Here is an 18,969-nt window from a genome sequence, read left to right on the forward strand (position 1 = left end):
CACAAGCCTCTTCATACAGAAGGGAATACAATACACATTAAAGTGGGTAATAGATCAGATAGATTTTCCACATGAAACTGTGGGGCAATCAATACTGATAATCACACTGGATGTGCTGCAGGAATAGAGAAAGACACGAAAAAGAGCAGCCTGTTCTCTTTGGATTCAGTCTAGTGGCCATTTTATTGCATCCTCATCACAACTCTCAGCCTTTACCAGAGAGCCACATCACTGCAGCTTTCAGCGAGAGACACAGATGTGATATAATTACACCGTTCAGCAGTCACTTCACTCCTCTTCTGGGGCAGGCTGTGTTGGCGTGATGGGCAGGAGTAAGGTTTCAGTCCTTTCCTACCTGAGCCAGTGAATCATTTCTTCTCTCCCCTTCATATTCTGCGTTATTGTTCATCCCTTAAATGATTAGAGAGAAAGGGAAGGCAGATGTTTCCGGTGCGCAGTTGTGCAGCATGGACAAGTTTGTACCCAAATATAGACAGAATATGACAGAAAAGGTCAGGCCCTTTTGAAGCTAAACTCTAGAGGATAGAAGATCATTTGATTTGTAGGGCTGTGTGTCCTGCACGGTACTTTATCAGCTTCATTGCTGCAGTGGACAAAGATATAGATCAGCCTGTGGATGTGCTTATCATGAAGCCAGGGTAGAAATCCTGACATGTATGATACTATTTCATGCTTCTATATGCTTGCATCCTGTGCAGAGTATGTGGGACAGTCCATACTGACTTAGATTTCAGCTACAGCAGCATCATTAAAGTCTTGAAATCAGGTTATGAATTGTGGTTTTGGTGTCCCATCCTAAGATTTTCCGTGGCCCCATCTGGCCACCATGGTGAAAGATTTCTCCGGGCACCACTGCTCGGACTACGGCGACATTACAAAGACTTGGGAAGTAGAAGGAATGCACCTACTGATGTGTAACAAATGAAAAGAGCTCCTCTAGCAGCTGCTAAACATGATTATATAACACATGCAAAGCCATTTTTTCCTTGTTGTTGCTCCTAGGCTTTAATACAGCTGATTTACATTTGGTTTCTATAGCCTATGCTCACGTGATGAAAGGACATATTATGGTTTGTTTGTTTAGCTCCTGCAGTCAAAAGCAAAAGCAAACAGGCTGGCGTGATGAGTCGGTTAGGCCGACCCAAGTGACAATAATATGGCCATGCACATTGTAGTGTAGGAGGGAGTGACTCACGCATGCGTATCGAAGCCTCCGCTCTCCCAGCGGTAAGTGACTGCTGAAAAACAAAGGCAGCGAGACGCGGCTGGGAAATGTCATCAGTCATCCTTAATGGAGGAAATAGACTTGAAACAGTTGTTCTCTGAAGGGTGAAATAAGAGAACTGTTATCACTGCCGTAGCTGTTTGTGTGTGAGAGCAGATCCCGCAACTGCAAGTGACTAAATCGGCTTTTGAGAATCCACAGGTTCCTCTTCTTCGCTGCTTTTCTTTTTTTATTGTCTCTCTGGATGGATTTGGACTGAATGACAGCAGCAGGAGGAGTGGTGTATCGCTACAGTAGCTGTCTCGCATCACGGACTTGTTTACTGCACCGAGTGGAGTGAATAATGAAGTTAGTGCTTCTCTAGATAGATGATGAACAGCGAGTCAGGGGGTTGTTGGAAGACTCAGATTCAGACGTAGAGATTGCAGCGCATCGTTTCCACAACTCTTTTACACCTTTTGTGTTTTGACGCCCTGCCTCTGGGGCTGAGCTGACAGTCTGGTTTTGGATTTTCAGTCGTGAGGAGGGAAGTTACCTGCGCGCTCATCTGCCGAGGAGAGGCGCTGTCTGTGGTCCTGAAGTCATTTCAACAACTCCTGCTGTCTCACTCCTGGCCTCCTTAAGGGATTCTCCAGGAAGCAGCGTCAAGAAGGGACACTGTCCATCCGCAGCTCCAGACAGAGCCTAATATGGTAACTCACACCAGAGTTCATCTGCAAACTTTGGCACTTTTGGTTTTTGTTGGTAAGTATCACTCTTAAGTACTTTATAAGTTCTCCAGTCTTTCTGGCCTGTGGGCTACAAACACTCTTATTCAGTAGAGCAAGACAGTGTGCATCCAACTTGTTGCACCTGTTACTTAGAGATTGTTACACTCACACCTGCCCCTGCAAACAACAACAGGTAGGAACTATAATTACCCTGAGGCTAACGACAAGCAATAACATTTTGCACATTACAATTTTAAGCATAATAGTAGTTCAAGTGCTGCTACTGCTGATGGTATAATTACTCTGCAATATTGCAATTTAATAATGCAAGTCCAAAATAACAATGTGGAATTATTCCTACTAATATTGCATTTAATTTTATTTAATGTTTACTTGATAAGGACAAATGCATAGAAAATTACACAACAGTTATCTAATGCAGCTAATGCTAATTTCCAACAAGCATAAAACATGATCACAGACAAGGTAAAACTAAGTTGTGCTACATTTTGTTGGCCCTATAGGAACAGCAGTACGCACATACTCATATATACAGTATGAACACATATAGACCTACACATATATATGGTAGTTGATGAGGGTTGTGTACAGCTTGGTAGTAGGTTACCAAGGAGGAAGTGGATTTACTCGCACATATATTCCAGTAGATGTTTGGCTTATAGGTGGGTGTACTGTAAATGGCTAGAAAAGTATACCCTGTTTGCCCTCCAGTACATACATACATGCACATATGTACCTATCTACCTACCCCCACCCCAACATATGACATGATTGACTGGCTTTTAAAGATGGAATAAATATCAGTGTGTCCTGTAACAGCATGAGTTAGTATGGTTAACTTAAGTAATTGAAATAATCCAAAAATATAATGTGTACAGTAACTAAGGTTAGAGTAAGTATATCTGTGCAACATGTTCAAATATCTTGTTTTTATCCACAATATTTTTGATGTCTGACAACATGAAACACAACATTTTACACTCATGTGATATGCAAAAGAAGTCCATATATAATTGTTGCATTTTCACGAAACAAAAAAGACGAAATAAAATAACCAAACTGACTCAAAACAAGAATGTCCCTCCTGTTTTAACAATTCATGTTTGCTTCTTATCTTTACAAAAATCTTGTTTGACTGTGTCTTATTCCATCAGATTCTCAGTTGCATAGATGCGCAGATGAGTAATCACAGGCCTTACTAATGGTTTGTGAACCCTCCAACTGTCTGTGAACTCAAAACCCACTTCCAGAGCAGTCCGAGTGACATGTGCACAGTTTAACGCCGCCCAGTGCTGTCAGTATTAAGTGAAATAAATCGATCCATTCAACAGAGGACAGCTAGGTTAAGCTCCCCCCCCTTTCTTGTCCTTTCTCTAGTTTCCTCTCTCTCTGTTGTCTCACTGTTCCTCTGCCCTCCTTTCATGTGTTTGTATGAGCCCTCAGTAAAAAAAAAAGATGAGATGGAATCGATGTTGTCACTGTCTGCCCAGGGGGACTTTGGGTTATATAAGAGCACTGGAGCCAACACGGCAACAGTCACACAAAGACATCCATGTGGCGAGCTCACTGAGAACACTGCCCCACTTCATTCTGCAAGAAATCTCTGTGTTCATAACGCCCAGCTCTTCCCCTCCATGTTTTCACCCACTTCCTGCCTTCCTCTAATCATCCCGTCTCCTATAATGCATTTACTCATCAATCGATTCTTTCTCTTCTTCCTGCTTGCTCACAATATTCTGCTGTCCTCCTCCTACACTACCCACAGTTCCTGCATTCAACCCTCCCTCCCTCCCTCCCTTTATTCCTCCTTCTAGAAGCTAATACTAATGGGCAGAGGCCATCATTAGTGCTTACTGGCCCAGATGATCTTAGATTTGCTATCAGTATTGTGACTCAAGTCTCTCCAGTGCTCACGGAGGTGTATAATTGAATCCGTGGCTTTTTAACACTTATTGAGTTTTGCGTCTGGCTCAGCGTTGGATTGAGTGTAAGCACAGAGAGCTGATGACCTCAATTAGAAAGACTGGGCTATATGTTTATTGCTGTAGTTAAAATCTGCACCTGTCATTGTGGTGTGGGTAGTTGCGTTCTCACAGTCATTGAATAAAGCCTTAAAAATATCAATGTAGACTTTGTACATGATGACTTGTAGCTATATCTTGGACTTTTATTTTGAAAAGCTCTTGTATTTACACTGGGCTAACTCTGAGGCAACCTGTTTGGTTCAGCAGATATTGAAAAGCTGTCTCAAAAACTACTGCCGTGTATAGTTTATACACTAACTGAACTCAACACTTAAAGGATAACTTTGGTATTCTTCAGCATGGACCCTATTTTCCATGTTTCTGTTTCTAATGACTAATGGAAACAAGAATTTCTGAAATGGGTCCAGTACTGAGAGGGTCAGGGGTGCAGCCGGCAGTGGTGAAACAAGCTGCAGTGTAACCACTTGGGGCATTTGTGCACATCCACTAAAATCACTTCTATTTTCCACAGACAGGCTTACATTGTTATTATAAGTGTCTGACAACATTATGTAAAGCACTTTACAGAGATAGACCTTTTTGTTAACTAGTAAGATCCTTTTTGTTTAACCAGAAACATCCCAGAAGTTGCTACCGCCAAACCCACCAGACTCCTTTTAAATAAACAGTCATTTTATAGTCGTAAAACAACTTTATTCAAAGCTGACAAAAACAAAATAAAACTTACAACAGCTGTCTTGGTTTGTAGCTCCACTGTTCCAAGAATCACCAGCCCTGGTTTGGTTGAAATACAACCATGATTCACCCAGTTAGATATCCCAAAATTATTGATTATTTAATGGAGTCTGGTGGGTTTGGTGGTGGCGTTTTGGGAGCTGTTTCAAGTTAAACAGACACTGATAATCTCAGCCTGTCAGTGGCAAAAACGTTCATTAACAGTGCACAAATGCCTTGAATAGTTACATTGCAGCTTGTTTCACTGCTGCTGCCTGCGACCCTTTTGCTCAATACAGGACCAATTCAAAAACTGTTGTTCCCATTAGTCATCCAGGTTGAAGGATACAGACATTACCATTAAAAAATGTCCTACCAAAAACATTTTAAGACATTTAGAAATACTCTGCTTTTAATAATAATAATAATAATAATAATAATTAGCATCCCTTATAGTTTAGCCACAAAAAATTAGATAAAATTGCTTGTTTAAAACTAAGAAATTACATGCATTACATCCCCCATACTGAAAAAGACAAAATCCTTAAATATGCAAATACTGTTGTATTTCTAAAGTTAAACAACATGTCTCCTACTTTAGTGAAAAGTCCATTCTTTGTGTTTGTGTACTGGAGGTTTTAAGTTTTCATGCGATACTTGCATATTAGTTGCATACTGGAGCAGGACTGGCTTACTAACTAGTTGTGATTAGCTTTTACTTAAACTTAGATTTGCATGAGCACAGATACACTTTCTCCCTTCAGCAGTTGAATGTAAAAACAGCCTCTAGTGTAAGATTCACCAGTACAGGTTTGAACCCAAATGCATGACAAAGAGGCAATAGAGTTGCAGGGAAAGTCAACTTTACTAGATGAGGCAGTTCAGGCAGAATCAAAACCAGGAAATCAGTCCAGTCCAAAAAACAGGCAGGCAGGGTCAAAAACAGGTCATCAGGGGAAAAAAGGGAAAGCATGCTGGACAGCTTGGCAGAAACACAAGACAATCAGGCAAAGGGCAGGGGAAAATGGACTGATATATATATTCTGAAGGACTAATGAGAGAATGAGCCACAGGTGTGGAGATGGGCGGGGAAAACCAGGTGCAGGTAATGAGCAGATTGAACAGGCTGAGAGGGAGGCGTGATCTGAAATGACAGGAGAGTTAGTGATGAGACGTGAGAACAAAACCTGATGAAAACAAACTAAGAGTTGGGATTCCTGACATCTAGTTTCAAACTTTGCACATACATCCCTCTCACAGTGAAGGTCAAACATCCAAGAGAAGCTAACAACAGGCAAAACATATTTTCGAGTGAAGGAGGACTTTAAACTTGGACATTTTTACTGAGTGTTCTGAACTTTTCCATGCTCCTCCAGTCCGCCTGAGCCGGCCAGTATGTGTCGAAGTCCCGTCGGAGACTGACGCAGTCCTGGGGAAACCCATGAAGTTGACTTGCATCTCCTGTATGAAGAGGGAGGAGATTGAAGCAAAGACTCATGTGGATTGGTTCTTCACGCCAGATAAAGATAATGACAAAGATCAAGACAACCTGCCTGAGAAAATTCATGTAGGTCACTGCTAAAGTAGTCTATATGATATGTGTCATATATATATATAAATATTAAACATGCCTGCGTGCCTCTCCTCTTTCCTAGATATACAAGTATGATATTGACACTCCATCTGACTCTGATGGACCATTTAAGAACCGTCTGACCTGGAATGGGAGCCAGGACTTGCAAGATATCTCCATTCAAATCACCAATGTCACCTTTAACGACAGCGGCACCTATGAGTGCCAAATACATCGCGAGTTTAAGTTTGACTTCTTCACTCCCTCCATCACAGCCCTCAAGAAAATCGAGTTGAAGGTGAAACAACAAGGTGCGGCTAATAGTTTTCCACTTCTTCCTATGTTATTCCACCATGTTCAGTGCTCAGGTTAAGCAAAATTTCTCGGGTGTCATATCAGTGTTAAGTCCAGTTATGGTTCTGTGTTGAGTCGAATCAGTTTAGCAGGGTAATTTCAGAGCTACGCATGAGGTCATTCAGACCACAGACTTGTGTTTGCCGTTAAGTGCTTTGCAGTCAGTGGCATGCCACTGTGATGTTACCAAAAATAGACATCAGTCCCAATAGATCTTCAGCTCAAATCTGATACCTAAGCTGTGTTTTTGAAAGCATTTTTTTCCTCAATCAATTTATTTATTGCATCACAAATTCGTTTAAGTCAAGATTTTAGAATAAAAAAATAAAACATAAATACTTTTACAGCCCTAAAATAAATGTATAAGTCATATTTGTTCTTAATATAAACATAAGTTATCATAAAGCCAACACTGGTGCTCAAAATATCTAATTAATCTGTACATAATATATTTTCCTTCAGGCTTTACAATATCACCAATATTATCAGAACTGAGATATGTTTAATCAAAGAAATTGCTTTGCAGATGCAGGACAACACAACTGATAATTTCACTGCACATTTTAAAACTGAATGGCCCAGATATAATATTAAATATAATGATAATGCAGCTGCATGCAGTGTATGCTGGAGAGGTTCAGCTCAGGCGTGTTAATTCCCAATCCCTCCTGGTAGAAACACAAGTCTGTGCCGTGTTGACTTCTGCGTACTGGGTGTTCTCTTTGTGCTGTACATGCCCCTCCTTCGATGTTGCATAAAGTGTTTATCTGACTGCTTTAAGTGGGTTTTTGCATTTTATTATATATTTCCAGCCCGTTGTTTTCACTAAGTGATGCATCAGTGTGAGGGCACTCTGCCACTAACAACACCACTTTCCTTCTCTCCCTTTTGTTGCCACTGTACTGAAGAGGAATAATTGTATGTCTTGTTTTGTCTGCCTTTTATTGTTCATCAAAGCTTTCTTCTGTTGTCATGAAGGGGTTAATTCAAACCAACTACTTTGCTATCTATAATAAGGGGTAATGTATTCTGCTTCCCGAATGCTTGGCTTGCTGAATGTGTCATTTCCCACCTTGATCGAATATACAATACAACATGTATATTTGGGACTACTTAACTCTCCCCATTTCTTTAACTCTGCATTATTTAAAGCTGCTTGCATGTGGTATATAGTTCACTATCAGAGGCAATTAAAGATAAGCCAGGCTAGTTGTAACCCAGTGTTTGATCTGTACCTGGAAAAAAGAAGAGACCAAATTGGATGCGATTATCCTCCGAAGTGCAACTTTCCAAAATATACTACAGTCTGATCTTTTACACATATTCAACAGTCTCTCCTTCACATCTCAAACAACTGTGCAACCAAATTTCACAAAGCCGTCAGCCAGTGTACTCTGCATTACAGCTGGGGAATCATGTTACAGTAATGATGTCCACAGTATAGAATGGATTAGCTCACAGCAAACGTATCTGTGCTTTCCCATCTTAAGGATTATATTACACTAATAGCCTGTATTTGCAGAGACAGCAGAGGCAAATCAGTGAAAGCTGTCAACGGTCTGGTCAGCAGGCTTTCTGGAATTTGGTACACACTGACCGAAACAGTGGTTCACAGTGGCTCATTATGAAACATATTAAAGGATAGGTTCACATTTTTCTCAAGTCAGATGCACATATGCACAGTGAAACAGTTTTTGCTCTCTGCAATGATTCCTCCTGTTCATACCGGCCATTAGAAGATCCCTTTCTAATGTGTTTTCGGTGTAAGTGATGGAGAAATTCCACATTCCTCTGTCTGCAAAATATACAACAAAGTAAAGTTAATAGCAAGCTTCAGCCTTAGGGAATTCTCGGTAACACTTTACTTGAAGATATCTACATAAGGGTGACATGACACTGTCGTAACTAAATGTCATTTGTTTTTTTTAATGTCAAGTTGACATTGTTTGGGTTGTCTTGATTATGACAACTTGACATTAATCAAAGTGACATTACCAGAAGTTGCCTTTGTCATGACAAGTTGACATTAAGTTTGTTTGGGATGTCCTTATTATGACAAGTTGACATTAACCAGGATGACCTTACCAGAAGATGTCTTTGTCATAACAACTTGACATTAACAAAAAAATGCACCTCTTTTTGTGTTTATGACAAGGTGACACAGTGATTATTAATGTTATGACAAAGACATCTTCTGGTAATGTCATCCTGGTTAATGTCAACTTGTCATAATAAGGACATCCCAAACAAACTTAATGTCAACTTGTCATGACAAAGACAACTTCTGGTAATGTCACTTTGATTAATGTCAAGTTGTCATAATCAAGACAACCCAAACAATGTCAACTTGTCATTACAAAAACCAAATGACACTTAATGATAGCAGTCATAAACATTTATGACATGTACATAATGTTCATGACAGGTTCATGACCGTTTGATGTCATAGTTATGACAGTGTCATGTCACTCTTATGTAGATACCTTCAAGTAAAGTGTTACCGAATTCTCTACTAAAAAGAGTGTAACTTTGGCAGTTTGAGCTGATGGACTCAAACTGCTGAAGCCTCATATTATTTCAGATAAAGAAGGACTGTGGCTTTTGTTTTGACACTGAAAGCACTGTTTCACTTTTCATATGGGCATTTAAGTGTTGTTCTAAGACAGACTTGAAATGATGTGAACATATCCCCTTCAATAAAATGTACATACAGTCTTACATTTGTATACGTAGAACCAAAATATGATATGATGGAGTTAAATGCCCTGAGAACCACTGTGACTTTGCATATCCATCTTATGTCAAATTTAAAGGTAGCCTGTGGAGTTTCCGACCACTAGCAGCACATTGGAGCAATTGTTTCACAAGTGGGTCCCTGTTTTTTTTTGTCTCGTGGATGCACACATGCACGCACATGCACCCTGCAGTTGGTTTAACGCTATTCTACTGACCAACAGTTGTTGGTTGCACCAACAAATACAGCAAAGCAGCAAAATGATTTCTGCAAATATTTTTTTAAGGAGGGAAGTGAACATATTAGCTAGACCTAAAGGATCCACACCACGCCTTCTGATATGAAAAACACTGAATTTAAACTTTTTTTTCTCACAAGAGAACTCCACAGGGCACCTTTGACTTCCCAGGCGCTATAATCATTGTACTCCAGGTAGGGTCATAATGTTCTGTATGCATTACAGTTAGTAATCATTTATAAAGTGTGTCTTCGAATAGGATGCATACCAGGAAACATAACCTTGCTTTGCTTAAAGGGACAGTTCACCCCAAAAGTAAAAACAAGTGTTTTTCCTCTCACCTGTAGTGCTATTTATCAGTCCAGATTGTTTTGGTGTGAGTTGCTGAGTGTTAGAGATATCGGTTGCAGAGATGTCTGCCTTCTCTCCAGTCCTCAAAGCACCAAAAGACCAAAATCAAAAAGTTTCATGTAGGAACTATTTTCTGTATACCGAACTACACCCTCCAACCGCATTATCATGCAGAAGGAACTGTGCATCTACTCATCGACGAGAGGCTCATGGCACATGAAACTGCTCACGACAAGGTCCAGTGAGTATTTTAAGTAATTGGGTCATGATTTCTGGAAAGAGACATTGCTGTTGAGTGATTCAAATGTATTTTTGGCGCTTTGTGCACCACAAGCTGAGTGCCATCTAGTTCTATTATATTAAAGAGAAAGCAGACATCTCCAACACTCAGAAACTCACCCCAAAACAATCTAAATTGATAAACAGCTTTACAGATGAGACGAAAAACATGTATTTTTGATTTTGGGGTGAATTGTCCCTTAAAAGTCCAGATGCACAGTAATAAGTTGAGCACAGATTGAGTTGGACTTGTCCTTCAGTGGAATGTAAATGAACTGTTGAACCACAGAAATATTATCCCGACTGACAGTTTGACTGGGGGTCAGCAGTGCTTGCACATACACGAACCAGCTTAGTATACTTCCTTAAACCGGTGAATAAATTCTCAACAGACACAGACACCCAAAGGAAAGATGCATACTGAATAATACATTTTCCTTGTTATTGTTTGTGCTCCACAGCCGCCAATGACCCCACAGCGCTTTACTCTGAGATCATGATGTATGTGCTGTTGGTGTTCTTGACCTTCTGGCTGCTGGTAGAAATGGTCTACTGCTACAGGAAGATCTCCAAGTCTGATGAGCAGGCACAGGACACAGCGTGAGTCTCACACAGACACAAATGTACGGATGTAAACACAAATTAGTGTATGTTGGGTACGATGGGGAGCAGCTAATTAAAACACTGTGTGTCCTGTGAACAAACGTGCTGTCAAATTGTCCACATACGTATCTGTACTTTCTCTTTTCTATGACTCACTACATAGCAAGACAGTGTTTATATTATGCATCACCAAGACAGTGTGTGCCAAAAAAGTGTTACCTGTGTATGCCTGGGTGTCTGGTTGGTACAAAATAGTGATTTAGGGACACGTCGGAATGAGAGAGATTTAGGAGGCAATCAAGAGGCAGAGAGTGTAGGACAGACAAGAAGGGGAAGAGTCAGACAGACAAACAGACAGAAAGTTAATCGTGTCTCCGCTGCATCAGTTTGTTACCCTCCTGCAACAGTAATTTGTCTTTTCACTTAGACTACCTGACAGGCCTGAATAATTCCAAGCACTGCTGACTGCTCTTTTTTTTCTAAACAACTTTTTTAAATCAGTGTTGGATTTGCAGCTCCAACAGAAACCCACTTTCTGCATCACCTTTTCAGCTCTGAAAAAAAGACCCAAATGTGCCTGTACAGTCAGCTCCCTCCGGATTGTCATGGGGTTGACGAGGCCAGTCGATCCAGGTTGACAGCTTTTGAACGGGCAATTTATGTCGGGGAAACACAACAATCAGAGATGACGCAGAGCACATGTGCTGATCCAGATATTGTGGTTTTTGCGGACAATTAAGCCTGATTCCAAATCTGACTCCTGCGGTGACGCATAAGGCCCAGAAGAGTAAATATACAGGGGGTGCACACACTACAACAAAGCAAAAAACCTTGTAAACACTTTATTTTACAGTTTACAGTTCTATAATACGGTATCCATTTCCTTCAATGTGTGGAAGAACTGTGTTTTTTGGTATTAATTCCTGGGAATAATAGGAGTGTCCTGAAAGAAAAGCACCATATATGCATTTATTATTCAAAACTTCATTGTCCATGTAGCTTGAATTGTAAACCTGGCCATTCTAGGTTACACTAGCTTGCGGCAACTAATTGTAATTATAAAATTAACACTCTTATCACTAAAAATAGAGAAAATAAAGGCAGAAAATGAGAGTTGCAGACCTGTAAAATCAAACAAAATTACAAAAATAAAATATACAATTTAAATACAAACCAATGCAACTGTATCACAAACTATGGCCTCAAAACCACTGATTGAACTTTGTGTCCAGCTGCCCAAATGATAAGATGTGCTGCTTTTCTTTGTCACATACGCTAAATTGAATATTGTTACAGTTTTGATTGCTGAAGAGCCAAAATGAGTGATTTGAAGATGCCATCTTGGGCTCGAGGATATTGTAAACCAACCTCGTCTCACTCAGAACTCGTCGAAATCTGGCGCTTGGGCAGTGACTTGCTGCTTCAGACCAAGGCGAAAAAGGCCGTCCTTTAATGTTGGTATGATGCACAGCCGGTTGGCATTATAGTTTAATGGTGCTCGGTGGCATTAGGGGGAAACGCTGCAGGACAAGAATGAAAGTCAAGGCAGCTTTCACAACCTTAACTTTCACTGACTGTCACCCGGAAGAGCGGTGTTCGTAGGATTACAAGTACAGTAAGATTGTAAAGCCAAACCCTGTTCTTATTCCTAAACCTAACCACGTGTGTATTTGTTGCCTAAACCCAACCTAGGATGGTATGGCTGTTGATGAATTGTTTTTTGTCATTGTGGCTGTCAAAGCATTTATGGCACAGTTGCTGAGTCCAAGACAAATTTCCCTATATCGTATTGTATCGCATCGCATCGTATCGTATCGTATCGTATCGTATCGTATCGTATAACCATGTGTGTTAGTTGTTGGTGGAAAAAAAACATAAATTTGTGTTGTTGTACTGACGAAGTGCTTTTATTTTGAAAGAAACTGTATGTAAATGGTGAATTTCCTGTGAAAACGGAAGTGTATTTTGAAAGAAGACAGTACATGTAACAGGCAGAACTTGACACAACGTCCCAGAACGTCAACAACAAACGCACTCAGGGTACCTTGCACGTTGTATCTAGACGTGGAAGATACATGACCAAATGTTGATATGCAATGAGTTCACAGTGAGAATGTGTTGTGTAAAAAGCATTTTATGGACGAAATAGTTAATCAAGAAGATAATCTGTAACTCAATTAATCAATAATAATGATAGCCCTCACAACGCCCGTATCAACTAAATAGATTAATGGATTGCATGGTATATTTTCCCAATAATATGTTAAATAACTCAGGTTTTGTGGATAAAACATTTTAAGAACTCACCAAGCAACATAAAATAAACCTTTCTGCATTTCTGATCAGTTTGAAAAACTAAAAAAAAGCCTCAGAAAGTCAAATAGGTCCTTTTAAAAAGCAGTAAATAAAGGCCATGGTGGGTAATGTGTAGTTAGATGCAACACTTAGTGGCACATTAAGCACTTGGAGTGTTAATGTGTTTTAAAGTAGAAATCAGCCTTCTGCATTTAAGTACAGTTTATTGATCCATGAACAAATCAGGAATGCACACTTATTTAAGCATCAAGTGATCGAATGTGCTTAACTCCCTAAATTTTATCAGCTCCTGCAGCTGAAAGAGTTAATGGGTTGTGCCTGCCTCACAGCCATTATTGACCTGTATGACATCACACCCCTCAGCAAGAAGCTACACCCACTCAAAGAAGCTGTTTTGTGGTCGGCTTCTTAGCTGCCTGGGCTTAATGGATGTGCACCTCAGCCAGAACATTCTGAGGTGATGCATTAGTGGCTCAGATCATATTAGTCATGTTACTGAGGGAAAAGACGGAGCGCAGCAGCAATAGAGATAAACTGTCAAAGAGATGCAAAATGAGGCTGTGTTTGAGACGCATAGAATCACAAAACTCTTTTCTCTATTATGAATTTTGCTTTGTCTACAGCTACTGTGCAGCTCTGTTCAAATGGGTGCATATTAAGTGAAGGTATTGTGGTTTTTAGCAATGTGAAAGTATGCTTTTGAATACTGCATGAGGGTGTCATGCCTTCCTGATGCGCAGCCTGTACAACAGCTCCCCACTGCTCACATTACAGTGATGGTTTTTATCTTTTAAAACTAATTTCCTCTGGGGGTGTATATTGCTGTTGTAATATGAATAAGGAACAAATGTGAATCCACAAAAGCCTCACAGAGCCAAATGAAGGGAAATCAGTCATTTTCCACTGTAGTCAATGCTGTGTAAACCTTAACCAGCAATATGCTGGGATATAGAACAGCCCAGTCGCCAGAAGAAAATATTGGCATTGTACCTTCCTACATACCGTTCCTACGTTTCATATGTATCATAACAACATTTCTAAAGTGGCATAGCTCAGATTAAAATGTTTATGAGCTGATATTGTCACTGGAAGGTGAAGAGAATGATGATGTGACATCACTAAAAACTTTAGGTTACTTTCGTAACCCCGGTTCTCAGAGTAGCATGAGTGAGATGTCTCACCAGACAGATCTTCTTGCTTTGGCGAAGCAAGAGGAGATATTTTGAAAAATGCTGCATCGTAGCACAGGCTATTTAATGGTAGGTGGATCCACCTGATGCTAACGTCGCAATCACCAGCCAATCAGGATTGGTGTAATGAGATAAATGCTTCTGAGGAATACGCAGGGAGGCGTATCCCATAGTGAGACATCCAAACGAATGCTATGAATTAGAACCACTGTTAAAGAACAACAAATCAGCCTGGTTTCACTCTCAGCTTGTCAAATACAGATGCTTGGTTTTGTCCTTTGGCGTCAGATACCATCACAAAAGGACACCATTTAGCGGCAGTATGAGACGCACCGGGCGATGGCATTCTTTGACGCTCCTATTAACTGCCGCAGTATAAAGAGTGAGGAAGTTGGCATAGGGCCAGTGGGAGGAAAGGTGGATGTGTCAAACAAATTAGACTTTCTACTTGAAGACAGCTATTCATGTCCTGTGTGAAACCAAAAGTCAGTGGAGCTAATGTAAAGACAGCTCTGTTTAGAGCATTTTGTACCCCGCTATATACTGCCCATATGTGGCCCTCCTATACGAAGAGCAACATGCAAAGATTTAATGTGGCCTATAATGATGAGACTGCAATGAAACTGCTTATTAAACTTCCATGATGGTGTAGCGCCAGCCAGATGATTGTTAATGTTGGTGTGTCTACCTGCCCTGCCTTAATATGAAACCTTATATATCGATATACGTGCAGGCTCTGTCTCAGAAATCATCCAGGCCTTGGGCAAGCATTTAATGAGTGGAAGCTGTACATTTCTTGTCAAAATGGAAGTTTAAGACATAATGCATATCATGAATGTAAACACGCTGTCCCTGGAAGTCCAAAACTGAAGCTGGAGGGGCACCTAGCACGTCGAAGTTTGACATGTATTGCCCCTGACCAAGTATCGGTATTTCAAGAGTTGGGAGTGAGAATGTGCTGAACAAACAACAAAACTGGTTGTTTTTTAGCAAGACATTGGCAGCATTTCCAGCCATGATTGTGTTACCATAACTGAGTATTTTAAGCCAAAACATGAGCTTTTCCTGACAGAGTATATTTTTGAATTCACATGAACCACCTACATATGTTTCATATCTGTGGTTTACAGAGATGTACAATGCTAACATTTATTCTGGCAATTGGTTTGGGTAGAAAGGGACCTACCACCAGGTCTTAGACACTCCTCTGTTTCTCTACCAATCTGCCTGCAGGACAAACTACCTAGCCATTCCCTCTGAGCAGAAAGACAACCCAGCCGCTCCTGTTACCGAATAAAAGTGGTTGTCAGTGATACGGTATTTTACATGTGACCCCGATCAGTAAAACCATCCCCCCTTTCTTTCAACTCATTGTTTGTACATTTATTACTAAGAAACTGTGCAGCTCTGTATTGGAGTCCTGTCGCTTCAACACCCCCTGTGTCTCCTCTTGCTTGTTCCCTTCGAAAGGGCTTTCATTCCTTCCATTTTCAGAAATGTCGCCTGATCACAAGTCCTCCATTCGTACTCACTCTCCATTCACTGTACGGTATTTCATTCGACAGTTCAATATGAGCATGACAATTTTAAGTAGATGCAAACGCAGTCCCCTTAGGCACTTATCTGCATAGTGAAGATGGTATATTATAGCAATATAAATATGTACGGCATTTGCATGTTTATGAAGTAGGGCTCCTGAGTTGTAACAATCCTCAAGGACACAGTTGTTTATGTGGATTAGATTATGGTGAGTTTGTATGTTGTTTAATATTGCAGACATGACACTGCTTATTTAGCATATAAATCAATCCATGTTGAATTAGATTAAACATGCTCTTTGCTCTTTTTAGGTATTAACCAATCATGACGGGACTCCGGTGTCAGGTGACAGAAACAGGCATAGAGTCCACAACCTCATCTATGCCACTATGAAGGTATCATTACCCCCGACAGCCTTGGGGATCCCGCCAACCGACCTCCCCTGTGTATCGACTGTGTTTGTGTAAAGAACCAGTCATAAATGTCCAAGTGCTCAATTTTTCTTCTCCTTTTCCTCTCAGTTGTTTATTTATTTTTTTTACCTTCATGCCCGGCATCTCAAATGAAGCGCTTTCACAAATAGAGCAGTGTCCATCACATATAATCACATAAATACCAGCCATGCTTCATTTCGACCTGCCAGTGCGTAGAGTTACTAAATATTTTCTTAGTAGTTAGTGGTGCCTCTGTGATTTATAACCCATAAACAGAAACAATCCAGTGAAAGAAGCTGTTCTACTGCTATCATGGCTGTTATATACAACTCATTTAATAGTATTTGCTCAGCTCATGTTGTTTTATTACAATTTTATAGACGGCGCTTAGATTTCGGGTCACACTTTTATTTATATTGGCCAATATCTTTTTGATGTCTTTTTCAGGAAAATGGATTGCATAGCTTTTATACTGTGTGGATGTGCATTTCTCCTTATGTTGCTGTGTGCATCAGTGAAACCACAATGTAATGGAAATATAAAGACAAGTAATATTGCATTGCAACTGTACGTCACTCTATTTGAGTTGATCTGAATTCATTTGGAGGTCTTTTTTCTAGTCTTTCATCAATGTTTACAACATTCAATAGATCCTTCTGCATACAGTTACTTGCTACTATCTTTGACTGTTGCTGGTGTTCTACAGAAGCATTGCTATTGAGACTAACTGTGTGCCTATTTCTATAGTACAACACTGTAGAAATGTATATATTTCCTGATACAATCGCCGTTCTCTGTCCATTACAGATATGTATGAGTGAGCTGCTTGTGAACTATTAAATTCAATGCATTCCTCAGTCTGTGTTGAAGCTCCTCTGTTAACTGAAATGTTCGTACCTCTGTGTAATTGTGAGCACAAATGCCAATGAAATGCACTGAGATGGGTCCACTTGGATGTTGAGAGGAATGTGCAGTATTGACTTTCAGCAGCCTCTGTCTTATGTTTTCCTTATTATCTGTGACTGTGGTGCTGTTGAAAGGAGAAACGCAGGCTCTAAATCAACCAGAATAAGGGCCTCTGCTTTTTGCAGCTCTCATTAACAGTGCAGAAATGCAGCTCACAAAGAAGACTTTCGATTTGTTTCTACTTTAAGTGTATTTTAAATGTCAGTCATACGGAGCTGAGATGTAGTGCTGTACTCTCTTAAATAAAGGTGCTAACCAGAATCATACAGGGTTCTTTAGCCTTTGGCCTAAAACCCAACATAAAGGGGGTTTCTATCTGGAACAGGGGTGTCAAACATACGACCCAAGGGTCAGAGGGTCCAATTCGGCCCACCAAATGACTTTGCACACCTAATATTGAAGCAGTTGGGAAGTCTAAGAGGTGCAGCTTTCAAGACTTAGACTTCGACTTCTTTAATGTCCATCAAACTTTACATAAAATGGATATTTGTCTTTGACAGTGGCATAAAAAACACACAACACAGACGACACTATGCACAATATATACATATAAATAAGAATAACCCCTCAAGAGCAAGTTGAATGAGTTTCCTTCTTCATATAAAATGCTGCTTCAAAGGCTTTTCCACCCTGACCAGAATACAGTTCTCTAAAAAAACATACTTGTTGTGGTCATATTTAAAGATATTGAACATTGTGCAAAATATTGTCAACCAGCAGCTTCAGTACAAAAGAATCTGTATCAGACTTATATTTTAAAACACTTTTGGTGGAACCCTACAGCTAAGGTACGGCCAAAACTTTAGATATGTAAATGGTTGTGCCAGCATTACTGCAAAAGAGTGGAGATATATGAAAAAATGTAATGACAGCGAGCAGTAAACTGACTGAATGTGGAAAAAACATTTATATTGCTTGGCTTGTTTTTTTTAGATACCTCATAATCTGAAATGAAATATTTTTAAAATTTACTTCTTTACACTAAAAGAAAATGAAAAATGCGAAGGTTGTTATTATATCCAGCTTATTCTTCAGTGGTTTTACTGGTCCAGCCCACTTGAGATCAAATACGGCTGAATGAGGCCCATGAACTAAAATGAGTTTGACAGCCCTGATCTAGAACTCTTCTAAGGATGCTGGCAAGAACCCACCCAGAGTTTTCTACCTGGAACCCTTTTATATACCAAAAGTTTAATCTAGAACCAAACCAGGTGGGCTCTTAAGATAGGAACTGAATATGTAACCCATAGATTTATCTCCCATTGCTCCTGGTTTTAGTGTAACAGGTAAGCCTGGGGCCAAGGGAACCATGTCCAGCAGCCTTGGGCTGGAGCTGATGTGGTCCAACCCAGCCTACAACACTGATGGTTCACAATCATGATTTTAGGGGATGAAGCTTTTGTTAAATTACTACTGCAGCCTTTACTATTTCAATGACTCAGTAGGTTGACAACCGAAAGTCAGCTCCAGATTAGAACCAAATACAAAATGCCAAGTACTGGGTACCCATTAAAAAATGATGATAAATAAAAAAAGAATTCTGGCAGATCATGTGGTATTGCGTGGCATGAAATGATGGTGAGGATATCAACATGGCAGTAACATTAATCAATTAAGGGGATGTAAAAACAAAACAAAACAAAATACCATTTGAAACATGAATGGACATTTGAGTATTTGAGGATAAGGATCCCCCATACTTTCAACAATCCTCGA

The 18,969-nt window shown here is 40.1% G+C and overlaps 1 protein-coding gene across 4 annotated transcripts; it reads left to right on the forward strand.

Moving 5' to 3' along the window:
- The first annotated feature begins 1,232 nt into the window (after positions 1-1,232).
- On the forward strand, positions 1,233-17,145 carry scn3b (sodium channel, voltage-gated, type III, beta). 4 transcript variants are annotated; one of them, XM_050074460.1, is made up of 6 exons: positions 1,233-1,990; positions 6,053-6,243; positions 6,332-6,560; positions 10,667-10,805; positions 15,548-15,631; positions 16,165-17,145. In XM_050074460.1, exons 1-5 carry the CDS (start codon positions 1,936-1,938, stop codon positions 15,609-15,611), a joined length of 678 nt encoding a protein of 225 aa, XP_049930417.1. In that variant the 5' UTR covers positions 1,233-1,935; the 3' UTR covers positions 15,612-15,631; positions 16,165-17,145. The 4 variants fall into 4 exon arrangements, with proteins under 4 accessions (XP_049930417.1, XP_049930424.1, XP_049930426.1 ...); XM_050074467.1 differs by having other exon boundaries at positions 15,548-15,619; XM_050074469.1 differs by having other exon boundaries at positions 15,548-15,613.
- The last annotated feature ends 1,824 nt before the right edge of the window (positions 17,146-18,969 follow it).

The sequence above is a fragment of the Epinephelus moara genome, chromosome 2 (genome assembly GCF_006386435.1).
Source record: "Epinephelus moara isolate mb chromosome 2, YSFRI_EMoa_1.0, whole genome shotgun sequence".
Classification (NCBI taxonomy): Eukaryota; Metazoa; Chordata; class Actinopteri; order Perciformes; family Serranidae; genus Epinephelus; species Epinephelus moara.

Coding starts and splice junctions, on each gene's coding strand:
- scn3b (XM_050074460.1), top strand. CDS start 1,936: ATGGTAACTCACACCAGAGTTCATCTGCAAACTTTGGCACTTTTGGTT. Junction 1,991..6,052: donor GGCACTTTTGGTTTTTGTTG/GTAAGTATCACT, acceptor ATGCTCCTCCAG/TCCGCCTGAGCCGGCCAGTA. Junction 6,244..6,331: donor ACCTGCCTGAGAAAATTCAT/GTAGGTCACTGC, acceptor CCTCTTTCCTAG/ATATACAAGTATGATATTGA.